Source organism: Narcine bancroftii, chromosome 7 (assembly GCF_036971445.1).
Source record: "Narcine bancroftii isolate sNarBan1 chromosome 7, sNarBan1.hap1, whole genome shotgun sequence".
Classification (NCBI taxonomy): Eukaryota; Metazoa; Chordata; class Chondrichthyes; order Torpediniformes; family Narcinidae; genus Narcine; species Narcine bancroftii.
The window spans coordinates 50,983,038-51,006,580 of NC_091475.1; the positions used below are offsets into that span (position 1 = coordinate 50,983,038).

A 23,543-nucleotide genomic window follows, 5' to 3' on the forward strand; every position below is an offset into this window, starting at 1 on the left:
ATGCACTGACATGTTGGAGAAACTCAGCAAGTCACAAAGCATCCATTGGAAGTAAAGGGTAACTATTATCTGACTAAGTGCCCAGCCTCAAACTTTGGTTACCCTTTGCTTCCTATGGCTGCTACATGGCCTGCTAAGTTTTTCCAGTACTTTTGTGTATTGCTAAAAAATAACTGCATCATTTCAATAGATTAAGAAACAGTCAACTTAATATTTCACATTATATTTTAAAAATCTTTTCAGAAGTACTTTGAACACAATTAACATTTTGAACTTTCAAATGAGTTGCTAACATTTAAAATTTGTGATGATGTGAGGGATGGGGAAAAATCTTGATCAGATGTCTGATTTCTTAACAATTCACAATTCTAATGCAAACAGAAATTTTGGAAAAAAGATTTTCAGATTTACTTTGCTGTGATTTAATACAAGTTAGAGAAAGCAATTGTTAGAGTCTGAACAATTTAGCCTTGTAACATGTTTCATGTCCACTTTTGACAAAGTAACAAAAATCGCAATAGCTTTTCTGATCATCTTAACTTTTAAATAATACAAAACTTAAGAAAAAAAAACCAAAAAAAAAAACCACGATCCTTCATGTGATCTTCCAAATAGTCTGGATGTGCAAGAGAGGGATAGATATTGGTACAAAGTCCTAAATTGAACACGATTAGAACTTCTGCTTAATCTAAATCCCAATATCCATTAAACAACAGCAGAAATGAGAACAATTTTTCTTAAGTATTACAAATGTGACAACTTAAAAGAAATCCATAAATTAACAATTTGCCATAGCTGGACAAGAATGGGATGAATGAACCTGGAATTCTACCATATTTATATAGGCAGCAATTCTGCTCCCCTTCCAAGTTAATGATTGGCAATAGTAGAGACAAAAAAAGTATCAGAGTTGAAACTAAATGCATGTCATTTTATAAAAAGATATCATTGGAAAGTAAAGCCAGAGGATCTATCTCAAGTGTGACATTCAAGAAGAGAAGCAAAATAGAATTTACTTTTTGTTTGAAGACTCTTACATTTTGTTATTGCTCTTATATATTCTTGTTACTTGCCAAAAATACCAAATCATTTGAAAAACAACAGAAGTAACAATTTGTTTTTCCTTTAACTTAAATTGTTAATTTCACAATTTCAGTTACATAGCAGAGAGCAAAATTTGTATTATATACACAAAAAACCTCCACTCCTAATACAATGAAAGTGACAAATTTAATGGTTTGAAATATTAAATAAAAATATTCTTTCAATGTTATTGGCAAATCAAGGTATATTTTTAGCCACATTGGGGTTTACAATTACTTCATATCTTGGAGGTTCTTCAATTGGCTGTACTTCATTGTTAATTCTTAAATTCTCCACATGCCTCGTAGCTTCATCATATGATGGAGGTAAATCAGAATTTAAGAATCCAGGCAATCTTGCAGGGTGTCCATTTTGACCGTGCTGTTCACTGGTCATGCCTTCTGGTTGCAGGGTACGTAATCTATCAACTTGGCTGACAGGATGCTCGTTATAACCAAATACAACTACTGATACATTTCTGGTGGGTTGGTTTGCCTGGCGTTGTGTCTGGGCACAAGCATTTTCCCTGCGATTGGCCTTTCTCACCTGGTATCTCCAAATAAGGAACAGTACAATGATAATCACAAGGAGGCCAGCTATTAAAGGAGCCACAAAATGCACTGATTCCATGTTGATACTACCACCACTTTGTTGATCCTCATTTTGTCCCTTGATGTAAACTGTCCAGAAGTCATTCTGAATGCAAAAATAAAATAATCTTCAAAATATGAAAGCACAAAAACTTCCTGCAATACAAAATACAAACACCAATAAAAATTCAATTATTCCGTTATAAACTCAATGGGAAGAATAAAAGGGTTGTCTAAATGTAAAAAAAAACTGCAAAGTAATTCAAAGGCAAGCACTTGTACATCAGAGAAGCTTGTGGATTCATGTTTTCCCTCAGTATCTTCGTTGTCTTGTATCCTTGCTCAAGATATTTAACACCAATTTCCATAATAAGGCCAGATATTTTGTTATGAATGACTCATTTTCCAACTACCCAACTCTTTCCATCATTTACACAGCAAGCCAGGAATGTGACACCATCCAGGACAAGCAGACCGCTTTTCTGACTTAAAGCACTTGCAAATGTCCCACAAATAAATAGGAAACATTGTTTATTCTTTCAGATTCTACACATTTTCAAAAGATAAAACGATAGACGAGAATCTCTGGATTTGCCAACAACGTTCACTCCCTAGATTGGCAGAGTTGTCAGGAGTCCATCTTATAATGCTTTAAAAAAATGTCTTGCACACAAATCAAGAGAAAACAAAACTATGAATGAAAAGGGACAAAGGAATGAAGAATAAAGGATCTCAGGCAGTCCAAAGCTTTTACTTTGATGCAAGATTAAAGAAATTTAAATAGATGGTCAATGCATATTACACTATCAATTGCATCAGCAAAGCAAGTTATTTCATCTCTGATTTCAGTCAAGTACCAAAATATGAACAAAATTCATTTCAACAAAACCTGAAATGGAAATTTACTCTCATGGGAGATAGTCAACACCTACTGAGGCTCACATTGTGCATGTCAAATGAAGTTAAATGGTGAAGCAACATACAACATCATGGATAATCTTGTTTGCAGTAGTTGAAGAGATGAAGAAAACCAGGGGTCTTGGTTGCAATTGAATTTAATGCTATTCTATTTTTCAGAAAAAATTCCACTTCCTTGCAATTTAGGTGAAGGAGAATTGCAGCTTGAACGCAAGAAAAAAAATATGGCAGAGTAAAGTGGGGAAAAAAAAGTGTTCTCCAAGTTGTGAAGAACATGAAAAATGATGGGCAATTGGATTCAGTTATTCTTTCAATTCGATAAGGGATTTGAAATCAAATTGACTAGGAATTTATGAGAACAGTCAGTTTTCTCTGGATGCTTGAAATAAAAATGCCCTTTCAATTTTTCATTTTACATTTAAACACATTAGTTCAAGAAATTTGCTAAAAATTAACCAGCACAATTTCTTCTTCTTGGAATTGCAGTAACTATAAATAGATAACTTATTTCTTCAACAGCTCCACTTTCTCTGTTTCATCTCCCCAAGTTTTATACACTCTGCCAGAAATGAATGAATTTTCCTATTACTTGTGATTTTAAGCTAACTTGATCATATGGAATGAGTGAACATGGGTGTAATGGTCAGTATGGATGTTCTGTGTCTGATGACAATATCGCCAATGAACCTAGTTCCAAATGCAATAGGTCACTGAGCAGCTGAGGAATTTAACAAAGAGCTACTGAAGAGCATTTTACACCGCTCTCCATTTAAAATCTCTTTTTTCCAAACATCAACATTGTTAGGACAGACTAAGTTTGCGGTAATGGTAATATAGTTCATCTTCCAAATGTACCCGAAATAATCTTTGAGGTGTTTCTTCCATTTGTCCAGAATTATTATAATGTGCTGCTGGGTGAAAACACTATTTAGTTCAATATCAGTTTTCTGATTTGTCGTGAAATCATTTATCAGCCCCCTTTATTCAAATTTGTTTCATTTATCGATGTTAAAACATTTTTGGGGCATCAAGTCATGACCAAATATTGATTAAAAACCAGAACCTGTTGCTGTGTTTTGATTCACTACCACTCTGAAGCAGTTAATCCGTGTCACTTCTGGAATTTTGGCAGATTTCACTTTTTTTATTTTTATGTCATTCCTGATAGTAAATAGAAAATAATTTAGCTTTATCCAGAATGTTTTAAAAATTACAACAACAAGTTTCTCAGTTATTTTAAATCAATTTATTTGGCAGCTTAATCATAAAGCTTTTTCTACAAATGATTTCAGATTCAATTCCAAAAAATTGCTTCCTTGCAGCCATGTGTACATGCTCTGGTTACCAAAATGGAATGACTTCCTCTAACTCTTTTCACTGACTGCAGGCTCAATTAATTACTTTACAGCATTGTCCAAATTTTGGAAAGCAACATTGAATGTTACTTTAAAATACCTTTTTTGGAGTATTACTTAGCAACTCCAACATATTACTGGTAGTTTTTCAAAGCATCATTGTGTTTTTATTTACCATAACTAGCCTTATATTTTTAGAAAAATCATGGAATTTCTTTAATCTCTACCTTGGCAAACTCTACCTCAAATTCTAACTTCAATGCCATCAGCAAATTTGATATGGTTATATTTGGTTTCAATGTTCAGGTGAACGCTGGATATTAGTGTTTTATCCAATACATTCGCAGCTAGGAATCATTATGTGGCTCATTGCATTTTATTAGATTAAAAAATATAGACTACAATTTTTACCACCTATTTTACTTAGTAATCAATAGATTAAGTAAATAACACTCAATAGTTTCTGTCTCCAGAATATAGCAATTCAAGTCTGTTGAAGTGCATCAGCCATGAGATGCAAGTAATTTTACACTTACTTCCAGGAGTTTCAGTGTCGAAAGTCTGATTGGGAAAGGCAACCAAAAATATCATTTCATGAACAACAATTAATAGGTTCAGTATCAGGTGATTTACAAGTGAAATAAACTGGATACTTCCACATATTTTATATCAAATATTACACCCTCCCAGACTTGCAATTTAATTTGAATCTCAAAATAATCATCTCACATTGGCAATTAAATACTTACCTTTATTTTGAAATACAACTCAGCTGTCAATACCAAATGCAAAAACAGAAGGGAATTATTGGTCAGTCCTGTTCTTCATAGTTGAGCTTCATTTTTCAATAAATCATTTAATTCCACTCTTCTGCTTTATCCCCTCACCCTTGCTAAGTCTCCGTTCCTTTCAATTGTTCATCCTGTTGTTGTTGAAATTCTTGAATCTGGTTGCACCATCATTTGATGAAAAAAGAGCATTTGGTTTTTAAACTTGAATTATGAATATTTCTGGGACTTGGACCACAAAAACAGAAGACACAAATCCTCAATTCCCAACAATAAACAGATAAAGCACACTGTCACCCATTGACAAGCATCACATTCCAACCCAGGAATGAAAGTAAATGCATTAGATCCAATTATTGTCCCTGGTATTTGTCAACTTACTGTCTTTTCATCATTTTCAAAAGCTTCTCTTGCTTCTTCATAAGAACAAACTTCTTCCTGACATTCACGCTCAATGTTGCCTTGTTTTACCTCTTCCAAGAAAGTATTTTTTCTTCGAAATCTTTTCAGAATAGAGTTGGCCTCACCTTGCTCCAGGAACACTACAAAAATACAAAGTATTAATGAAATATAATGCCCTGAATAAAATGAATCCTGCATTTAATGTGCTAAAATGAATTACAAATTCATTCATAAATTCTCACACAAAATAAACATATGCAGACTGGGAAACAAGGCTAGAGAGTATAAATAGAGAATAGTCAAGAGTGGATTGAAAACTTCGACAAAAGAAATCTGCAGTACAATGTCACTGCAAAGACAAATTGGCCGTGAATGTTGGTTGTTAAAGCATTTAAACAGCTAAATTCCATCAATTCAATAAACTACAAGTAAATAATTTAAAAAAGCTAATAAACTCAATTTTTTTTTTTAAAAATATGGTTTTATGGCATCAATATGTGAGAGCTAAATGACATTTTGTCAGGGGCAATTTGATCAGTGACTCTTGAACTGTGGTGTCATGTCAAGGAGATGGAATCAGAGTTTTAGCGATCATGAAAATGGAAAGTTACCTGGACCTTTTCCAAGAGGCAGCCATAAACTCAGTTAGTTTGGACTGACACAAAAGTAGGGAGAGAAAAGTGACTGCCAATGAGCCAGATAAATCAATCCAAAAAGTAAAAAAAAAATGTCAGGATGCCTTATCCTTGAGCATTTCCAGTAAATTTGAGGTACTTCAAACTCTTGGGAACAAATCTGGGGACTGTGCAGAGGGTGAGTGGACTGTGAGACAGGAAGCCATTCAAATTGGGTGAAAAAGCTTGTGGTAGCTGGGGACAAATACAGTTAGTGGGATAGACTCTGCCTCATGCAATGAGGAGTACAAGACTGAAAAGGCCCTGGTAAGGGACATCTCAAGGATGGACAGAAAGATGAATTGGGAGTAGTGTTATGAGCCCAAAGGACCCCAAAACCTAGCAGCAATAGACATTCACCAAGACAAGTGGCTTTCAAAACATTTTTAAATCAACTTCAAACATGAAAATAGAATCAAACTTTAACTTAACTCTATACTTTTACCCCCTTCTAATTCTAAATGCACGTGTATGTAATGTGTGTGTAAATTCAAGAAAAGTTATTTGGTTCGCAGTTCAATTGCACTTCTCCTTCTTCCAAGTTCTCTGTTGCAGGCAATTCTTATACTATGCATAGAATTTAACATGTATAAAGTTCACCAGACTTGGTGCTTGAAAGGTAAATGTTTACCACTCAGTAAGGTTCTTGAAGGGTTTGCAGAGAGAGATATTTGTTGCTCCAAGATTTCCACAACTGAGGTACCACCACTAGTCACCTCAGGGTCTCACTGATTAAACTTGCCCCATCAGGGTCTTCCAGATGGTAACCTCTTTCTTCAAGCTACCACAGAGTTCCATTCCTTCCTCTATTTCAAGAGAAACATCAGACAGATAGCACTTCCAGCCATCTACTGCTCTGGAACTTGCTTTCATCAGCTTCAAACAGTTTTTCTTGGATTGCACTTTTCAGTTACTTGTCAGGGTCCCACACACTGACTGACTGAGCTGTTAACTCGACTCTCTTTTCCAACTGAAACTCCAAACAGAGCATGTGACTCATGTCTTGCAAAACCCCCAGCTTCTCCAGCAAACAACAGAAATTCTTCCTTCTGCTCCCATCTGCTGTTAGATAAACAAAACCCAGGATTGACCTTTCTGTGAGCACTTTGCAGAAAGGGTACTGATAGACAGCCTGACTCCAGCAAGACAATGGTCAAGCATTTTATGAGCCATTAGCACCTACTGGTGAAATGTGCATAACATTTTCCAGAGATCCTGCAATGTGAATTCTTCAGTCTTTCAATTAAGATCGGTTTTAAAATGTATGTATGTAACCTATTCTAAATCTTATAAATTCTCCCCAAATATTAATATTGTTACAGTAGGAAGATTTATTTTTTGTGATCAAATCTTACCAATCAGAAAATTGCTGATGAAAGTCTGAGCAATCAACGATGGAATATTCCAACCCACTTGGCACAACATCAGTGCCTTAGAACATGAAGGAGGTCCTTGATGTGAAGACTTGATGACTTCCACAAAGTTTGTGTAGTGATACTTAAAAGTGTAGTGTTGCCACAGACAGATGCATTTGCAGTACATAGTTTGAAGATGAGATCAAAAGGATTATGCCCAATGTTGGTTTATCATCTGCTGCATTTTTCAGGAGTTACCCAGCACCATCAATTTTTGGTAAAGGGTATTGTGCTCCACGAGGTACAATCTGTGCCCTACCATTCCCCCCCCCCCCCCCCCGAGTTCTTTCCAAATCGTTCAAAATACAACAGATAATAGCATAATGAAGGACAATAGGCAGTAATAAGCATTCAATCTAATTGCATGAAATTCAACAGTATCCAGAGTAATCACTGACAGCTTGCCAGGTCTCTCCCTCTTAACAATGTACTACTACATTTGATGATTCTGTCCTGCCAAGAAGACAGGACACAATTAGGAATTGTTCAGGATAAGTCAATGTTTAAGTTTCACCTGTTGCTCAATTGATCTCTGGGACAACTCTAATTTATGTAATGATCCCCAAGGATACAAGAATTGTTCAGGAACACAACTGTATTCATGTCTAGGAACACAACTGTATTCATGTCTAGGAACACAACTGTATTCATGTCTAGGAACACAACTGTATTCATGTCTAGGAACACAACTGTATTCATGTCTAGGAACACAACTGTATTCATGTCTAGGAACACAACTGTATTCATGTCTAGGAACACAACTGTATTCATGTCTAGGAACACAACTGTATTCATGTCTAGGAACACAACTGTATTCATGTCTAGGAACACAACTGTATTCATGTCTAGGAACACAACTGTATTCATGTCTAGGAACACAACTGTATTCATGTCTAGGAACACAACTGTATTCATGTCTAGGAACACAACTGTATTCATGTCTAGGAACACAACTGTATTCATGTCTAGGAACACAACTGTATTCATGTCTAGGAACACAACTGTATTCATGTCTAGGAACACAACTGTATTCATGTCTAGGAACACAACTGTATTCATGTCTAGGAACACAACTGTATTCATGTCTAGGAACACAACTGTATTCATGTCTAGGAACACAACTGTATTCATGTCTAGGAACACAACTGTATTCATGTCTAGGAACACAACTGTATTCATGTCTAGGAACACAACTGTATTCATGTCTAGGAACACAACTGTATTCATGTCTAGGAACACAACTGTATTCATGTCTAGGAACACAACTGTATTCATGTCTAGGAACACAACTGTATTCATGTCTAGGAACACAACTGTATTCATGTCTAGGAACACAACTGTATTCATGTCTAGGAACACAACTGTATTCATGTCTAGGAACACAACTGTATTCATGTCTAGGAACACAACTGTATTCATGTCTAGGAACACAACTGTATTCATGTCTAGGAACACAACTGTATTCATGTCTAGGAACACAACTGTATTCATGTCTAGGAACACAACTGTATTCATGTCTAGGAACACAACTGTATTCATGTCTAGGAACACAACTGTATTCATGTCTAGGAACACAACTGTATTCATGTCTAGGAACACAACTGTATTCATGTCTAGGAACACAACTGTATTCATGTCTAGGAACACAACTGTATTCATGTCTAGGAACACAACTGTATTCATGTCTAGGAACACAACTGTATTCATGTCTAGGAACACAACTGTATTCATGTCTAGGAACACAACTGTATTCATGTCTAGGAACACAACTGTATTCATGTCTAGGAACACAACTGTATTCATGTCTAGGAACACAACTGTATTCATGTCTAGGAACACAACTGTATTCATGTCTAGGAACACAACTGTATTCATGTCTAGGAACACAACTGTATTCATGTCTAGGAACACAACTGTATTCATGTCTAGGAACACAACTGTATTCATGTCTAGGAACACAACTGTATTCATGTCTAGGAACACAACTGTATTCATGTCTAGGAACACAACTGTATTCATGTCTAGGAACACAACTGTATTCATGTCTAGGAACACAACTGTATTCATGTCTAGGAACACAACTGTATTCATGTCTAGGAACACAACTGTATTCATGTCTAGGAACACAACTGTATTCATGTCTAGGAACACAACTGTATTCATGTCTAGGAACACAACTGTATTCATGTCTAGGAACACAACTGTATTCATGTCTAGGAACACAACTGTATTCATGTCTAGGAACACAACTGTATTCATGTCTAGGAACACAACTGTATTCATGTCTAGGAACACAACTGTATTCATGTCTAGGAACACAACTGTATTCATGTCTAGGAACACAACTGTATTCATGTCTAGGAACACAACTGTATTCATGTCTAGGAACACAACTGTATTCATGTCTAGGAACACAACTGTATTCATGTCTAGGAACACAACTGTATTCATGTCTAGGAACACAACTGTATTCATGTCTAGGAACACAACTGTATTCATGTCTAGGAACACAACTGTATTCATGTCTAGGAACACAACTGTATTCATGTCTAGGAACACAACTGTATTCATGTCTAGGAACACAACTGTATTCATGTCTAGGAACACAACTGTATTCATGTCTAGGAACACAACTGTATTCATGTCTAGGAACACAACTGTATTCATGTCTAGGAACACAACTGTATTCATGTCTAGGAACACAACTGTATTCATGTCTAGGAAATATCATTTGTTCATGGATTTAATTATTTTTCCCAGCCTCTGAACAAGAATCAAAAAGATTTAATGAAACAGTGCAATTAATTGTATAATTAATTGTATAAGGAAAAGACAGCAGCAAAAAAAATTCTGAGATGTTCATTTAATTTATTAAATTGTGTAAAAATTTAAAAGAACAATAAGCTTAATAGTAATGTTTGGAGGTGTAAACTATGCATAGGCAGACAAATTAAAACTGATGCCCAATGAAAATATTTTGAGCTTCATTGAGCAATGAATTACACAATTTTATATCAAGGTGAAACTGTAAATTTATGTTATAACAATACAATTAGGATTAATTAAAAAAAACATATTTGACAAAAAGATTATTACAAAGTAAATCCATACTCACCACTTTCCATGGCTTTTTAAAAAGTAGATCACATTCCTGGAAGAAGAAAATGCAACAGAAACAAAGAAGAATTACTACAAAAATCAAATGGGTAATCAAATTAGAGAAAACAATTGAGAGATCCCACAGATAAAATGATTTTCTGTCCAGTGTCATTTAAAAATATAACCTCAAGACTTGGAAGTTTTCAATCAAGTACACATTTTTGAAGCTATTTCAACATTCATAAAAAAAATGCAGGAAATTTGCAAACTGTTCAATAAATGCTGGATTAAAAAAAATAGCATCTGGAATAGGACAGATTTCACAGGGTGGGGAGTAGACAGAATCTACTACCACATGAAGAGGTAAAGGTAGAGGCAATTACACCACAAAAAGAACAGCACAGGAAGAATCACTTTAACCCATTGAGAGATATCTGGGTTGAATATGATCCCAAATTAAACCAAATCAATTGTCCACAAATGATAACATTTAATTGCATGGCCCCTCATGACATTTTGCTCTGGGAGAAATAAAAAAAAGACATTTTGGCAGCTACATGGATAGGAAATGTTCAGGTGATTATGGGCCAAATGCAAGCTAAAGGAACAAGCTCCAGTTGGAAACTTACCCAACATGGTTCAATTAGGCACAAAGGCCTATTTCATTGTTGTTCAACTCCACACTTTAAAAAAAAAATGTATTTAAGATCAATCTGAGTGATTCACAAGCTGCCTCACTGTGGATTACCATATGGACTGCAGCAGTTCAAGTGACTTTTTCCACATTTCCAAGGTGAACTAACAGTGAGGAAAATTAACAATTTGGCAGCCATGCCAACATACGACAAAACTCCCTCACATGTTCTGAAAAAATGAAAATGCTGCTCAACTGGATTCCACAGCAATGTAGGTAACAACAGTGATATTGTATTCAACAGCCAGTCTTCAATACAAGTATGTATCGCTTATAGTCATGTGTATCCAGACCTTTAATTTGCTGCCATCTTGAAAAAAAATAATGTCCCTTCAAAGATAGCGAGACAGGATCTTGCCACCTCCTCTGATGTAGCCACCTCTACAGCTGCTGCCGTAGCTGCTACTACTTGAGATCCTGCATCAGGTCTCGGATTGGAGTGGGAAGATGGCCAGTACAAAGAGAAGGAGGTTGGGTAAAACTGGGCCAGGAGGTAATAGGTGGAGTAAAGAGGGATGAAGGATGATGGACAGATGGATCCAGGAGGATAAATAAGTGGATTTAGGAGTCAGAGGCAAGTGGGTGATGTGGACTAAGGAATGGCTTCTTGAGTGAAAAATTAAACTTTTGACTCAACAGTTCATTGTTCTAGGTATATTCTGTTGGGATTAGAGAAGAGGTGCATTTCTCCCCCCTCCCCCACTCATTCTGTGAAAAAGAGTTCCTTTGCCTCATTTCTTCTGATCCATCGCTGGTTTTTAGCTTTTGATACCAACAACTGTTTCAATCATAATTGCAACTAACACTTTTTTGGTTTAGTAAGATTCACCCAATTCTCATGTCCTTATTTATTGGTCACTCAGCCCTGCTCCAATCTTCATTAAATCTAATGCAAACTGTCAAGTTTATCATCTGACTGCACCTATACAACCAGACGAAACAGCATTTCTTGACCACAGTGCACACACATAATAATCTCATGCATAAAGATACAACTTAAAAATGATTTACTCAGCTAAAGGATACTGTTCATCTCACAGCTCGCAGGAAATAGCTATTTCTCAGCCAGGCAGTTTGGATTTCGATGCTCCTGTACCACCTCCTTGATGATACTGTGTGCTGGATAGAAAAGGTCATCACTAATTTTTTTTTTTAGCCATATTTGAGCAATGCTCCCAGTAACTGTAGTCAATAGAGGAATAGAAAATGAATCTTAAATGTAACATATTTGTTGATGTACACTATTTTAGACTAGAACAATAAAAATTAACTTCAACTAACACAATGCATTCCACATAACTCATTCAGTGATGTTCAAAGTTGTTGTCAATGTTCAATTATATCTCAACGGCAGCCTCAATATACAGAGATGTCTCATGAGCTTGTCAAGCTTATTCACTTTGCAGCCAAATTCCACTCCATTCTCAAACTCACCTGGTCCATTTTGACAACACTCTCCGCTTTCTTGATCTCTGTCTCCATCTCAAGAGACAAGCTTTCCACTGACATGTTTTACAAACCCACTAATTCCTACAACTACCTCAACTACACTTCCTCATATCCAAAAAGGCCCTTCAAATAAAGCAACACCATTTGTGTATTCACAGGAGTGATCTCCTGCATCTGGTGCTCCCTTTGAGGTTTCCTCAATGTCGGGCAGACTGGGATATCACCACTGTGCATCTTTGCTGTTCAAATCAGGATCTCCCAGTGGCTAACCATTTCAATTCTGTGCTCCACTCCCATACTCACAGTCTGTCCATAGCCTCATGTACAATCCTACTACCACCACCCTAAATTTGCAGGAACAACAGTATTTTCCATCTGGGCAAACTCCAACCAGATGGTATGAACATCAACTTCTCTGGTTTCGGCTAATCTACTCCCTCCCCTTTCTCTAATTCCTTAGCTCTCCATCCCTTCCCTCTATTCACTAAGCCATTCCTCCTCCCCACTGCCCTCTCTCCCTGATCCAACTATTACCTCCTTCCTTTGGGACAGTGCTCCTTCTCTCACTAGCATTTTGTTCAGATGCCTGCCAACATTTTTCCATACCTTGAAGGGCTGAAGCTGAATCATTGGTTATGTATCTTTATCTTTGCTACATAAAGCACACTGACCTGCTGAGTTTCTCCAGCATTGTGTTTTTTATATCTCACCAAATGTTAACTCATTTAAAAGATTTTACAGCTAAAATTTGAAGCCCGCACTTGATTTTGATTAAAAAAACATTTTTGGTATAGTTTTCTTTCTACATATCATATATTTAATCACACCAGATATCCTTGCTCAGTAAAGCTTCCTTCTGAAGTAAAAATTTTGTTGAAATCTGCGTGGAAAAATGTAATATTTTGTTGACCAAACAGCACCATCCATTTGTGCTCCCTTTCCTATGGTTTTGGAATTGAGGGACCAAGCACAGGATGAATACTTGACCATTTTTAAAAGGAAAAGTCTAATCGGATTTCAGCTCAACTTTTCACCCTAACCAACACCAACAAATCTACAAATTTGCCAATGACAATGTGGTCATCGGCAGAATCGCAGATGGCAATGAGGAAGTGTTCAGAAGGAAGGTAGATCAGCTGGTTGAGTGGTGTCACAACAACCTTGTACTCAAGGTTAGCAAAACTAAGAAACTATTGTGGACTTCAAGAAGTGGAAACCAGGAGAACACAAACTAGTCCTCATCGAGGCGTCAGCAGTGGAGAGGGTAAAGAACTTCAAATTCCTGTGTGTCAACATCTCTGAAGATCTATCCTGGGGCCATCATGTCAATCCAATCATGAAGGTGGTTCACCAGCAAACTTATTTCATTAGGAACATCACCAAAGACTTGCTGATTTCTACAAGTGTACAAGAGCCTTGACTGGTTGCATCACTGGCATAGAGGTGCCAATGCACAGCACAGGAAAAGACTCAAGGGTTGTGAACTCAGCCAGCACCATCACGAGCATTAGTATTCACTCCATTAAGGACATCTACAAGATGCCTCAATCATCAAGAGCCCCTACCACCCAGGTCATGCCTTCTGCTCACTACTACCGTCAGTAAGGAGGTACAGAAGCCTGAAGACAAACACCCAACTTTACAAAAACAAGCTTCTTTCTCTCCACCATCAGATTTCTGAATGGACAATGAATCACAGACACAACCTGACTTTTTTCTCTCTTCTTTTGCACATTTATTTTTAACTAGTGTATTTATGGATATGTAATTTATAGCAACTTTTGCTTCTGTAATGTACAACACTGCTGCCGCAAAACAAATTTCGTTGCATAAATTCATAAAAATAAACTAATTTTGATGGGTGCGAAGATCCTGATCAATACCAGATAAATTAATGCATTCATATTTACAGCTGCCCGAAAAAAATAGATAAAAGATCAGAGGAAAACCCACATGAATGCTATTTAAGAAGGGGGCATTCAAAGTATCCATCATACATATTCTCTGCCACTTATTGAAGCATAAAAAGCAAAACATAACAGGAAATGTACATCCTACTTTCCACAGAGTAAAATGTCCCAGGGCAATGTGCCAGGAAGTAAAAAAGGTTACTTCAATTATTTTGGCGGAACCCTCGTGACACGGAACACAAAATAGTTCAAATACTTCCACGAACAGCCAGCAACTAATTAACAGGCACCGAGACACAACACTGAAGTTTCCTCTGCACCACACCCCAACACATATTCTAAATCACATCCTTTGGAAAGATAGTCGATGACCAACTCAAACGTCACATCGATACGGATTGTTAGACTCACAATTAAAAAGCAATTTGAACACATCGCCGCAAACTGAAATGATAGATGAATAAAAACCGATTAATTGTAACTATTTTAATAATACAAGGTCAGTGTTTCACATCGCGAGTAAACTGCCTAATCTCAGCTTTACACAAAGTTTTTCAAAAAGAATGTTCTTTTGTTGACCAAACTCACATGATTGACACAACGCCACGCCGGAACAACATTAATCAGTAAAAGCACAACCGAAGTAGAGCGTTTGCAACATCAAACAAACTTTATTCAAGATTCACTCCCCCCCTATATAAAACTTGTTATATTAATGATAAAGTTTCAAAACGTATTTTCCATCAAGTACAGAAAAGTAAATTCCAAAACAGAACGATTACCACACTAAATTTTCCTCTCCAAAAGCACTACACGCCTTGCGAACTTTCCGTCCACCATCCAGAAATGCACATGCGCAGAACACTTGGCACTGGGATGATCTTCAAATGTACAACATCCACGAACTTTGAGGACGAATACCTTAAAGGAGCAGCGACCCATTTTTTTAAACGTCAATTTCAGTTATTTTGTTGGCGTTTCAATACGCCATTCCAATGCAAGCCTTGCTGACAAATACAACACGATTTGCAGGGGCATTAATTCATTAATCTATTGCTTAAATTTCGATCGTAATTCTTTAATGTGATTGAGAGAAATGTGAATTGAAATGGTATTTACATAAGCCACTCTTTGCATAAATTGTCTTCCCAGATGGGTATGAAAGAATAGTGTGATATGTCTTTTATGTAATAAAGAAACGTATTCTTTTATATTCACAATATTTTATTAACAACTCACGATCTCGTGGTGCAACCAATTTTTGTATCGAGCCCAAGGTGCAACATTCATCTCGGATTCGCTCGAATCTCAGGAGTATCACTAGCACACTATCACCACATCCCCTTTCCTTAATATGTTCAATCTGGCAACATTACACACTCATACTGTATTCGTTTCAACATAAACACAAATATTAGCAGCACAAACTATTCAGTGTGCAGTTCTTTTTCATTTTGAGATTCTATATGGGTCTTCTCAACACAGGTGCATGTGTGGGCTTTGCTGATCCACTACTGGTGGTGTTTCCTCTCTTGCTCTGAATGCTGGATCTTCTGCATTTGTCTGTTCTTGCAGTGTCTCTTGCATTTTCAGCAGGTCTTTTCAATTCCTCCTTAGCATTTGACCATCCTCTTCTCTGACAGTGTAGGATCTTGGATTTACTTTCTCCAGAACAGTGCCCTTCTTGTCCCAAGTGTTGGAATCTCTAGGTCTCACTGTGTCATGTTGTGCCAGCACCCCTTAGCTTCTTTCTGACTTGTCATAGTTTGCTTTTTGTCTCCTTTACAGATGCTTTTGTTTCTGTTTGGCATCCCTGTTCTTGTTTGGGTCTGCAGAGTAGGGAAGTGTTGTGCCTCATCTGTGTCTCATCAGGAGCTCAGCGGGTGACGTGTTCAAGTGGTGAAGCTCGATAACTCAACAGAGCTAAATAAAAGTCCAAGCCACTGTCTTGTGCTTTCTTGAACGGCTGTTTAACTCTATGAACTCCTTTCTCTGCTTTACCATTTGACTGGGGGTGCAGAGGACAAAGTCACATGTTGAAAATGATACTCTTATGCAAAGCTCTGGAATTCTCTACAACTGTGCCATGCTCCATTTTTGCTGTAGACATTTTGAGGAATTCCATGTCTTGCAAAGATCGATTTCATATATTTGATCACACAAGCAGCAGACATATTAGGAAGCAATCCCATTTCAGGATGGTTTGATAGATAGTCAATAACCAGCAAAGTAATTCTTGCCATCCAGGTGGAACAGATCAGTCCCAACTCTCTGCCATGGTTTTTCTGGAAAGTCAGTTATTATCATGGGTTCCTTTGGTTGCTTTGCATGATGTTTCAGACAGGTCTCATAACTTGAAACCATTCTGTCAATTTATCCCTGGCCAATAAACAGCAGTTATGGCTCTTCTCTTACATTTTCCCATTCCAAGATGTCCCTCATTCAACCTTTTCAGCATATTTTGTGGCAAATATTGAGGAATGATAATCCTGCTCTATCTGAGTGGAAGCCCAGTGACAACACTCAGCTCTGCTCTGATGTTGTAGTATGGCTCTTGGCCATCCTTCATTCAGATGACCTTCTGTAGAACAGTTTCCTTTTTTGTTTCAGCTGCAATCTGTTTGGATTTCATGCCGGATATGGGAAGATATCCAGTGATCAGGTTTACGTGGAGATTCACATCTGTCTCTGTGGAACAATCATTGTATGCTTCACTTTGTGTCATTGGTCTGGATCACACATCAGCCAACACTATAAATTTCTATGATGTGTACACCAATTCAAAATCATAACTTTGTAGCTTCATCATCAATCTTTGGATTCGTGGTGACATCTCACTGAGATTTTTCTTGATCATGGCTATTAATGGCTTGCACTCTGTCTCTACCACAACTGTTGGTAGACCATATACATAACTGTTGAATTTCTCAAGTCAATAGACCAGAATCTTTTTATTTGCGCATATCGATATTCAGATGTGGTCATCGTTCTTGATGCACATATGTCTGGCCTCCAATTTTCTCCCATAGCCTAAAGTAGTACTTTTCAAGTATATTTTGAAGCATCCATAGATATTTTCGTCCTTCTGGATAGGTCAAGGAATGTCAAAAGCACCAGTTCTGTAGCTAGAATGGTCTTCAGTCAACCCCATTTTTCCTTGTGGTTGGCCGTCCACTTGAATTCACATTATCATGTAACATTGATTTGGAAGACAGGTTTGGAATGAATCTACCAATGAAAATTATCATTCCCAACTCTCTCAATATGCCCTTTTTCTCTGAGTGTCTGGGCATCTCTAGAATTGCTTTCACCTTGCTTTTCTCTGGCTCTACATCTGGCTCCTACAGTTTATCTCCTCAAAAAGTGATTTGCTTCACATCAAATTGACATTTTGCTCTGTTGAGCTTTAATCCATACTGCTGGATGCATTGTAGCACTTTGATGAGTCACTCATTGTGTTGTTCCTGTGTGGATCCCCAAAGGATCATGTCATCCGTGGACACAGGTTTATGCCTTCTCTGATGTGTTCCATTGCCTTGTGGAACACTTAAATTCCAAAAGGCATCTTCAGACAGGAGTATCAGCCAAATGGTGTATTAAATGCACAGTATTTTGTGCTTCATTGCCAGAAGCCCTGGGATGCATCCATCTCACTTGTAATTTCATCCCTGGTTGGAATCTGATAATGTTCCCTCTTTATATTGGCATTCAAGTCTTTTGGGTCCATGCACACACATAGGTCACTGTTCTTTTTGACACACACCATTGAATTCATCCATTCTGTGGGCTCCTCCACTTACTTTATGACCTCGAGTGTTGTTATTCGGTCAAATTCCTGCTTGAGCTTGTCTTTTAGTAGCGCTGGAAGTCGCCTCGGATCATGTACTACTGGGTGTTCATCCTCCTTTAACTCTATCTTATAGGTGAAGATGTCTGGAAATGGATCCGGTATTTCCTCTACTGTTCCGTGCATTGGTGCTGTTAATGCAAAACATCCTCTTGATGAAGCTTAAGTTTTGACATGTTTTATCACCAAGCAGTGGTTCGTGTCTATCTGGGACTACTGCAAACATGAGGTGGTGCTCTGATGCACCATCAATAACCTCAAATGACGAGAAGTTATGTAAAACTTATAGGCTATTATTAGCAATAGAATGGTGGCATATCCATGCTGGTTGACTTTCCTGAACTAGGGAGGGGGCTGTGGGACTGTCATCTTTATTCAGGAGTCTGTGGGAGGGGCTGCAGGTACAGTCAATCAAAGGGCATGTCCAGACAGCTTACCACATGCACTTTACCTTTAACTTTTACCTTTAATCGACATACCTTTCGTGTCAATATAGGCCTTGAGCTGATCAGAATTTGATGATGGATGGCTTTGTCTTCATTGTCCTGATGTCGTGCTCACAGATGAAATTGGCCTTGTGTACCCCTGTGTCCAGCTTGAAAGGAATATCTGCCCCATTTGCATGCAATGACACAGTCCTGCTCAACCCTGTTCATACTTTCCTGTTCAGTGTCTGTTGGTTTGAAATCTTCCTGCACCATCATGCTCATGAAAAATCCATCACTGAGGGCAGTTTCTTCTTAAGTGTGCACACTTCCATTTCTGTTTTGTTTCCCTTTGGAAAAACATTGATTTGCATGGTGATTCTGCCCTTTGCACTTATTACAGTCTTTTCCATTGTTTTGGTCCACATCGTTTAAAATTTGAATGTTTCTCCAGCTTTTTGTTGTTTCCTATATCTCTTTCTCTGTTTATATGTGTATCCTGACACTGTGGCTATGGCTATGTCTTCATTTTCACTGTCATTTGCACCTGCACCAAATTCTTTTGTGAGTTGCAGAGCTAATTCACTGCCATGCATATCTTCACACCTCCAGCTAAGGTAAGCCCTGTCTCCTGTAGCAACCTCTCTCTCACGTTCTTATCAATAATCTGAACACAATTTAATCACGGATCAAATTTCTTGTTCTTGTTTTTAGTTTAAAGTTCATTAAGTTCATTGAAGCTCTCTGCCTGCAGCTGCATGCATGAAGCACATTCCTCTCAAATGTTTCATTTTACTTTGGTGAGAAATGTTCATCAAACATCTCGATAACCTTGTTGAACTTGACCTGACATCTACCTAAGCAAAAAAAAACATATTGAAAACCTCTACTTCCATGGCAGTACTCGGACATTTTAGTTTCCTGGTACTCCTTTATTACACATAAGCTTGACAGGAGGTCCATCACCCCATAGGGGATCCAGGAGCTCTCTGAACATATAATTACATTGGTTTGTATACAATGCCAAAATCTGACTTGACCAAACAAAAAAGTCTTCTCCCATGTGACAAGCATTACCCTATCACCATTAAGCTACACACTACTTATCTGCATATTGCATCATTATGTGAACCAATCACATAACCAGGTTCCTCTTTTCTCAGGCATTGTTCTTGAACATCAATTGATGTTGGGGAAACTCCAAGCTGATGGAAACTTATTGGCTTGAAGTGGAAAAATAATCCAGGCATTCCAGGTGATCCTGTCAACACCCACTGCAGTTAATATAAAGGAGATCGGACCATAGATTCATCTTAGCCACTGCCAGAGAGTCCCACTAGCTGGGAAGCAAGGGGAGAAGAATGGAGAATACGGCACAAACAGCATCACTGCAAAGGATCCAGAAATGAGAGACTAATTCTTAATGAGTGTAGAAGGGGTTTGTGGAACTCCAGAGGAAAGGGGGGAAAATAGGGTCAAAATGGCATCTGTGGGCATTTTATGCAGTGGACAAAGTTTCCATTTTAAGAGAAGAAGTGAGAGAGAAAAGCTGGTGGAGATTTATGGAGTGGCTATAAAGAGAACCAAAAGGAACACAGTGGTGTTTATGATTTACCAGAATCCACCCAATCTAATATCTTTTCTGTAATTCCATGGGCTCTCATCTTATTAAGCAGCCTTTTAGGTGGCACCTAATCGAAAACCTTTTGAAAATCCAAATACACAACATCCACAGCCTCTCCCTTGTCCATCCTACTTGAGATTACCTCAAAAAATTTCAATAGTTTGGTCAGGCTGGATCTTCATCAAATCTGAAGTTATAACTATTGGAAAGGTTCTTATTTATTGCTTCCAAACCAAATGTATATGCTGGACAAGATGCTCCCCCTCTGACTAAGGCATGGACTTATGTCCATGTTTTCCAGATTTCATTGTTTGGCATGGAACATGTCTCATATGCTCAGCTGGATTTACTGGTCCTCTGTTGTGAGTATCATTCATTTTGACTGCAGCAATTGGCCGGCATGCTTCAACAATTCTTATTTCATCAGCCTGAACCTACGAGTTCCATGAGGCCCCTTAAACTCTAAAATTACTATTTCTTTTACTCTTTTTGTTTGAATCAACCCCTGCCCCCTCTTCTCTTTGTTAAATATGTTTTATTCAAGCTTACTCATGGCGGAAGACACTGGGGAGGACGTCTCCTCGCTCACAACTTCTAAATGTCCCACACTTCCCCTGACTCATGTTTTTACATGATTCATCTTATCATGTTTCTTACTAACTTTTTCACTTCATCATCGACATTACTTTACACCCATTAACAAGCTGTCTATTCCTTAACTCCGAATCTGGCTATCAAACTCTTATTCATTCACCACAAGGTATCAGTCACTGTGATGGAATTGTATTATTATTAATCTTGAGTTATAAAATTAGTATATTTAGTAAAGTTACCTTGTGGATTTGGACACAGACACACAGACACACACAATTACACTCAGAGAGAGAAAACATTTTTAGAGACACAAAGTCTGGGAAGCAACTCCAATAAAACTAGAAGTGTTTGTTCATTGGAATATCTAGGACAATGGGGTTGCTCAAGGAGGACATCTAATTAAACAAAAGGCTCTTTGCTTGTTTACCTATGATGTTAGAATGGAAACTCAGATGGCAGCTGTGTACACAAGGAAGCCATTTGCTGGTTGGTCAGCAGAAAATTCGGAGTCATAACCACTCATAAACTTTTGGAATGTAACCTTCAAAGACAGAATGATGTCATGTCATGTGGCAAAGACACTTCAAGACAGAAAGCATTTTTGAATATTAAGGAACTAATTTCAAACTGAAGGCATAAGATGCCTTACTAACCTGTAGGTAACACAGGGTAGAAGCAGTTGCTTGGCTATCCTGTAAGTAAGACAGAATTGAAGATACATTAACCAGAAAGGTACTATCACATGTTATTCCTGCTCAAAGGAGAACACAGTATAAGTGGCTTTCGAAAGAGAATGTGCACTTCTGACTGTCTCTTTAAGAGAGAGAGAGAGAGAGAGAGAGAGAGAGAGGGCAGTCCTGGTACGTCCATTTTGACATGGCACTTCATGTAACCCTTGCCAGGGTTTGTGAAATCATTGTGCAGAGATCACAAGTACTGTAACCTCTGTGCAAGAGGGGTAAATCATTCGTATGAAGTAACAATTCACTGAAAACACCAGCTGGAAAAATGGGGTGAAAAGTGAAGAAACATGTGAGGTGTTGCATTTTGGAAGGACAAGCCAAGAAAGGACATACATAGTATGGTAAATGGTAGGGCACTGAGGAGTGCGTTAAAATAGAGGGATCTGGGAACACAGATACATAATTCCCTGAAAGGGGCATCACAGGTAGATAGGGTTGTAAAGAGAGCTTTTGGCATATTGGCTTTCATAAATCAAAGAATTGAGTACAGGAGCTGGGATGTTGTGGTAAAGTTGAGGCCAAATTTGGAGTATTATGTGTAGTTTTGGTCACCTAACTACAGGAAAAATATCAATCAGATAGGAAGAGTGCACGAAAGATTTACGAGAATGCTGTCTGAACTTCAGGAACTGAGTTACAGGGAAAGGATAAACAATGACTTTATTCCCTTGAGGATAGAAGAATGAGAGATTTGATAAAGGTATTTAAAATTATGAGTAAATATAACAGTCTTTTTCCACTGAAGGGAGGTGAGATACAAACCAGAGGACATGGGTTAAGAGTGAAAAGTGAAAAGTTTAGGGGCAATACAGGGGGAACTTTTTCACACAGAGTGGTAGGAGTGTGGACAAGCTGCCAGATAAAATGGTAAATGTAGGCTCAATTTTTACATTAAAGAAGAATTTGGACAGGTACATGGATTGGAGAGGTATGAAGAGCTATGGTCAGTGGGAGTAGGCAGAAAAATGGTTCAGCACAGATTAGAAGGGCTGAAATGGCCTGAATCAGTGCTGCAATGATCTATGGTTCTAAGAGGCCAGGGAATTGCAAAGGAAATGGTCACTCAGAATGCTGTTCTTCCCACCTTCTCCATGTTTGTTTTCCTATTTTACCAGTTTAGTTAAGTTCCTTGACCCAAAAATAGGTTTATTTCTCTTTTGCACTGTCCTGTTTGACCTGCTGAATGCTTCCAGTATTTTCTATTTCATTAATTAAATTATCATGCTGGATTAAAAATTAGAATTGGAGGATTAGAGATTTATATTGTTGCAGAGTTAGGGTATTTGTATATCCATTGAAGCAGGAAATATAGGGGTAATGAATGAGTCATGTCGAGTCAACATGATTTTTAAAATTGAAATGCTGGCAGTGGGAATGGTGCAGGCGAACAATCACATACTTAACAATGAATGAGTCTGAAGTAAGATAAGAAGCTAGAGGAAGTGAGACGGGAGACCATCATCTGAGCAGTGAAACAATCAAATCTGGAAGTGATCAAGACTGACTGAAGATGGGAATGCTGGTGGCAGGGAGATGCAAATTGCTCCTTACGATAATGGAACTTGGAGCAGGAGACTCAACTATTTGCCATCAATAAGAGGCCCTTCTTAGCTTCTCTTTCCAGCATGTTTTTTCACTTGTCATTTTTAACGCTTTGTTGATCTTTGTCTCATTTACACGAGATTTCTTGAAGGAGATCTTAAGCTCTTTGCAGTTCAGAGTGAAATGTAAATCCAAGTCCAACCATTTTTCTTTGCTTGTGGAAACCAAATACCAGTTGCCATTGGACGCTGTTGAATGAAAAACCTTCACCCACAAAAAAAGTGATCGCCTTCAACTTCTTCACCTTTGCTCCATAAAGGACACGGTTTGACCTGCCGGTTTCTCCAGCATTGTGTTTTTACTTCAAGCAGACACGTTCGTGCTCACTCCG

The 23,543-nt window shown here is 37.8% G+C and overlaps 2 protein-coding genes and 1 long non-coding RNA gene across 10 annotated transcripts in view; 1 reads left to right on the forward strand and 2 right to left on the reverse strand.

The window, feature by feature from the left end:
* Positions 1 to 23,543, forward strand: part of LOC138738909 (cilia- and flagella-associated protein 47-like) — a 614,550-nt gene that overhangs the window by 69,158 nt on the left and 521,849 nt on the right. The window lies entirely within an intron of this gene.
* Positions 385 to 23,450, reverse strand: prrg1 (proline rich Gla (G-carboxyglutamic acid) 1). 8 transcript variants are annotated; one of them, XM_069890100.1, is made up of 7 exons: positions 23,162 to 23,450; positions 21,521 to 21,559; positions 21,295 to 21,408; positions 12,035 to 12,137; positions 10,341 to 10,376; positions 5,116 to 5,276; positions 385 to 1,779 (listed from the first exon to the last, which is right to left on the reverse strand). In XM_069890100.1, exons 5-7 carry the CDS (start codon positions 10,348 to 10,350, stop codon positions 1,282 to 1,284), a joined length of 669 nt encoding a protein of 222 aa, XP_069746201.1. In that variant the 5' UTR covers positions 10,351 to 10,376; positions 12,035 to 12,137; positions 21,295 to 21,408; positions 21,521 to 21,559; positions 23,162 to 23,450; the 3' UTR covers positions 385 to 1,281. The 8 variants fall into 8 exon arrangements, with proteins under 8 accessions (XP_069746201.1, XP_069746196.1, XP_069746198.1 ...); XM_069890095.1 differs by having other exon boundaries at positions 12,030 to 12,137; XM_069890097.1 differs by lacking the exon at positions 23,162 to 23,450 and adding an exon at positions 23,010 to 23,134 and having other exon boundaries at positions 12,030 to 12,137.
* Positions 3,823 to 5,107, reverse strand: LOC138738917 (uncharacterized). The gene is made up of 2 exons (XR_011341862.1): positions 4,696 to 5,107; positions 3,823 to 4,507 (listed from the first exon to the last, which is right to left on the reverse strand). It is a non-coding gene; the product is annotated as an uncharacterized lncRNA (long non-coding RNA).

Coding starts and splice junctions, on each gene's coding strand:
- prrg1 (XM_069890101.1), bottom strand. Junction 1,780..5,115: donor TTGAAAATGATGAAAAGACA/GTAAGTTGACAA, acceptor TTTTGCATTCAG/AATGACTTCTGGACAGTTTA.